This window comes from Empidonax traillii, unplaced genomic scaffold (genome assembly GCF_003031625.1).
Source record: "Empidonax traillii isolate 1590-97213 ecotype Southwest subspecies unplaced genomic scaffold, ASM303162v1 scaffold5809:size7099, whole genome shotgun sequence".
Taxonomy (NCBI): domain Eukaryota; kingdom Metazoa; phylum Chordata; class Aves; order Passeriformes; family Tyrannidae; genus Empidonax; species Empidonax traillii.
The window spans coordinates 2,724-7,099 of record NW_020961002.1 but is presented as its reverse complement, the minus strand read 5'-3'; the positions used below and the strand labels follow the sequence as shown (position 1 = coordinate 7,099).

Here is a 4,376-nt window from a genome sequence, read left to right as displayed (position 1 = left end):
CTTGGGGATCAGTCCCCATGGATTGAGAGAGAATTGTGTGAGTTGGGGGGGTCCCTGCAGGTTTGGGGGGGGCCTGGACACCTGGGACCATTCCAGGTCCCTTCAGCTGTTCCCGTGGCGTTGAGGGGCCCCGTGAGGATTGGGGTGATGGGGGAGGGGAGCCCATGAGGATTCGGGGGGCATTGGGGGGATTCAGGGGGTGCCTGTGAGGATTATGGTCCCCGTGAGCATTCGGGACCCACCCTAACCCCTGTCACAGGTACGTGCTGGGCCACGAGGCCATGAAGCGCATGCAGACCTCCAACGTGCTGGTGTCGGGGCTGCGGGGGCTCGGCGTGGAGGTGGCCAAGAACCTGGTGCTGGGGGGAGTCAAGTCTGTCACCCTGCACGATCCCCACCCTGCGGCCTGGACAGACCTCGCCTCCCAGGTGAGTCCCCTGGGCAGGTAATACACCATGGGCAGGTAACACGTCTTGGGTAGGTAACAGCTGCTGAACAGGTAACAGCTTCTAGAGCAGATAACACCCCCTGGGCAGGTAACATGTCTTGGGTAGGTAACATTTCCTGGACAGGTAGCAGCTTCTGGAGCAGATAACACCTCATGACTAGGTAACACCCCCTGGGCAGGTAACCTTTCTTCTCCATTTCAACCTTTGGCCCAACCTGCCTCTCAGCTGAGTTGCACCTGGGATAATTCATTTGGGGAAGAGAGTAAATGTCATCCATAGTTGTTTTGGGGAGGTATAAGGTTCATTTAAGCCTTAAGTGTTTCCAAGTGTATGAATATCTCTTGTGGGTCTTGGATGTTGTCTGTGGTGCTTTGATGTTTTCCAGGGGTGTTATCTGTTTTCTGGGTGTCTGAACAGCTCCCAAAGGGAATAAATCCCCCACAGTTGCTCCATTTGGGTCGCTAAATTTCTCCTGTATTCGAGGGTGGGGGTCCTTGGGTGTTGGGAAAGGTTGGGGGACTTGTGTGTGGGTGGGGCTCCCCTGACCCCCCTTTTTCCTCTCGAGCTGTACCTGAAGGAGGAGAAAGTGGGAGTGTCTGAGGGTGCTGGGCCCCCCCTGATCCCCCTTTGTCCCCCCAGTTCTACCTGCGAGAGGAGGACGTGGGGCAGAGCCGGGCGGAGGCGACGCTGCCGCGCCTGGCGGAGCTCAACTCCTACGTGGCCGTGACCAGCACGCGGGAGCCGCTGTCCCAGGAGCTGCTGGCGCCCTTCCAGGTACCCCAGGCCAGGTGTGCCCCCCCGGGGGGCAGGTGTGACCCCCCCCCAGACAGGTGTAACCCCCCCAGGGTCGCCTGTACCCATCTGGGGGTCCCTGTGCCCCGAAACCCCCCTGATAACCACGTGCAGGAGATGATCCATGCCCTCTCCAGGTGGGTGCCCCAGGTGATACAGGTGACCCTCGTTCCCCCACAGGTGGTGGTCCTGACCAACTCCCCCCTGGAGGAGCAGCTCTGGGTCGGCGACTTCTGCCACAGCCACGGCATCAAACTGGTGGTGGCCGACACGCGCGGGCTCTTCGGGTGAGGGGGCTGGGGGGTCCTTGGGATCAGAGTCTCTTTGTGTCAAGGGGGACCGGAGGGCTCTCCGGGGGGGTCCTGAACACGGAGATTGGTTTTTGGGGTCCTCCACTGACCCTTCCCTTGCAGGCAGCTGTTCTGTGACTTTGGGGACGACATGGTGGTGACAGACCCCAACGGGGAGCAGCCCCTCAGCGCCATGGTCTCCATGGTGACCAAGGTACGGGGTCCCCTCAGCACCTGCTGTGTGTCCTCCCCCCCTTCCCAAGGGTACTCTGGGGAGTTCCTGGGTGTCAGGGTCCCCTCAGCACCCGCTCTGTCCTCCCAGGGGTGCCCCGGGGAGGTGACGTGTCTGGACGAGGCGCGTCATGGCTTCGAGACGGGTGACTTTGTCACCTTCACTGAGGTGGAGGGGATGGAGGAGCTGAATCGCTGCGGCCCCGTCGAGATCCGCGTCCTCGGTGAGCCCTGGGGCTTTTTGATGACGACCCCAGTTACCTGGGGCTGTTTTAGGGAGCGTCTGACACACCTGGGGCCCTTTTTGGGCGTCCTCTGGATGTCAGGGTGGCTTTTTGGGGTGCCCTGGAGCGGGGGTGCCCTGGTGACACCCCTCCCCCAGGGCCATACACCTTCAGCATCGGGGACACCAGCGGGTTCGGGGACTACGTGCGGGGGGGCATCGTCACCCAGGTCAAGATGCCCAAGCACATCCACTTCGTGAGTGGCACTGGGAACTCTGGGGGACACTGGGAGGGCTCTGGAAGGGAGGGAGGGGCAGTGGGAGAGATGGGGGGGACCAGCAGGAGTTGGGGTGGCTCTGGGAGCACTGGGAGGGGGCAGGGTTGTATTGTGCGGCACTAGGGGAGATTGGGGAGCACTGGGAGGAGTGGGAGGTTATTGGGAAGGTAATGGGACGTAGTGGGGGAGCGATAAAAGAAATTTAGGTGGAAACGCGGTAGGCACTGGTAGGTGGCTGTGGAGAGTTACTGGGGGTTACTGGGTTGTACTGGAGTCACTGACATGCTCAGCTGTTGCTGTCCCAAAAGTGGCTGCCTAAAAGGGGCACTGGGGTGTCGCTGGGTTGCCCTGGGGGTGTTACACTCACCTGTCCTTGTCGCTGTCGCTGTCTCAGAAGCGGTTCCGGGACGCTCTGGCTGAGCCGGAGATGATGGTGACGGATTTTGGGAAGGTCGAGAGACCCTCGATGATGCACTGGGGGTGGCAGGGACTGCACCGCTTCATGCGCCAGCACGGCCGCCCCCCCCGGCCCCGCCACCAGGTAGGGACATGAGGGGACAGCAGGGACGTGGAGGGGACGGTGGGTGGAGGGACTTTGAGGGTGTTGGAGACGTGGAGGCCACCGGGTCCTACCCCAGCATGGCCACCCCGGTGGGCCATGTGCAGCTGCTGGGGACACTGAGGGTGTTGGGTACACGGAGGGCACCGTGGCCCTGCCCGTGTTTGAGGTCATCAGAGGTACTGGCAGCTTGAAGGGAAACGTGGAGTCACCAGGTCCTGCACCAGCGGGGATCACCGCCGTGGTCCAGCCGCGACCTGGGGACACTGGGGCCACTGGGGCCATCAGGGGTGTCAGAGACATGTGGAGGTTTTTGGGGACACTGGGGGGATCATTGAGGCCATGGAAGCCATCAGCCCCTTCACCCCCACCACCGCTGCTGCTTGTGGCCCCTTGGTGGCTTCCCCAGCTCTGTGTGCCCTCCCAATGCCACGTGTGTGTGTCCCCCAACGCCGCGTGTGTGTCCTCCAGGGTGACGCGGCCGAGGTGGTGGCCCTGACCCGGGAAGTGGCCGCGGGGGCGGAGCTGGACGAGGAACTGGTGCGGGAATTGGCCTTCCAGGCCACTGGGGACTTGGCTCCCGTCAACGCCTTCATCGGGGGCCTGGCGGCGCAGGAGGTCATGAAGGTACCGCACCCGGGAGCCCCCAGAGCCCCGTGTTTCCACCTGTCCCTGACACGTCCCTCTGGAGTGTCTGTGTCATCACTGACACGTCCCCCGGGGTCCCTGCACTGTCCCTGCACAGGCTGTGTCGGGGAAGTTCACGCCCATCACTCAGTGGCTTTACTTCGACGCGCTCGAGTGTCTGCCCGAGGAGAACCGCGACTCGCTGCTCACCGAGGAGCAGTGCCGGCCGGTGAGGGGCTGGGGGCACCTGGGCGGGCTGGGGCACCCCTGGGTGGAGGGTGGGGCACCCCTGGGGGTGTCTCTTTGGTGGGATATTGGTTAGAGACCGTTTGCTGGAGAAGACCTACTGGTCATCTTATTGGGGATGCCCTTTTTGGGGACACCCAAGAGCGCGTGCTCGATGGGGTCGAGGCGGCCCCTGAACCCCCGTGGGTGGCTGTGCCTTGAGGACCCCCTCACTGTACCCCCTTGGCTCACCTGTGGGCAGGTGTCACCCTTGGGCCCTGTGGTGGCTCTGTGGCCCCAGGGGTGTCCCCTGGAGGGGGTCCAGCCGGGTGACCCCGCTGTCACATCATCCCCAGCGCAACAGCCGCTACGACGGGCAGATCGCCGTGTTCGGGGCGGAGCTGCAGGCCAAGCTGGGAGCCCAGAAGTACTTTGTGGTCAGTGTCCCCAACTCCTCAGTTGTCCCCAGGTTCCATGGCAAGCTGTTTTTTGTTTCGTTTCGTGTCCTTCAGATGTCACAAAATGTTCTCTCATAGTTGCCAAGGGCCACCGCTCCCATCTGCGTGTCCCCAGCCCTCCTGGGCCATCTTGGGTCGTGTCCCCAGGTGTCCCCATGCGTCCTTGGCGGTGTTTTGATTGTCTTTGGGAATCCTTAACGTGTTACCTGGTGTTTTCATAGGTTTTTCCCAGGTGCTCAGTGTT

The 4,376-nt window shown here is 62.3% G+C and overlaps 1 protein-coding gene across 1 annotated transcript in view; it reads left to right on the top strand.

Moving 5' to 3' along the window:
• Positions 1-253: 253 nt before the first annotated feature.
• The window catches only part of UBA1 (ubiquitin like modifier activating enzyme 1), a gene marked incomplete at its 3' end in the record, with an annotated part of 6,835 nt that continues 2,712 nt past the window's right edge, over positions 254-4,376 (top strand). The window contains exons 1-10 of the mRNA XM_027911039.1: positions 254-428; positions 1,089-1,223; positions 1,422-1,528; positions 1,655-1,745; positions 1,854-1,986; positions 2,145-2,242; positions 2,658-2,804; positions 3,294-3,449; positions 3,568-3,678; positions 4,031-4,111. Of these exons, the coding sequence (XP_027766840.1) occupies positions 282-428; positions 1,089-1,223; positions 1,422-1,528; positions 1,655-1,745; positions 1,854-1,986; positions 2,145-2,242; positions 2,658-2,804; positions 3,294-3,449; positions 3,568-3,678; positions 4,031-4,111 (1,206 nt within the window). The remainder of the gene's footprint in view (positions 429-1,088; positions 1,224-1,421; positions 1,529-1,654; positions 1,746-1,853; positions 1,987-2,144; positions 2,243-2,657; positions 2,805-3,293; positions 3,450-3,567; positions 3,679-4,030; positions 4,112-4,376) is intronic.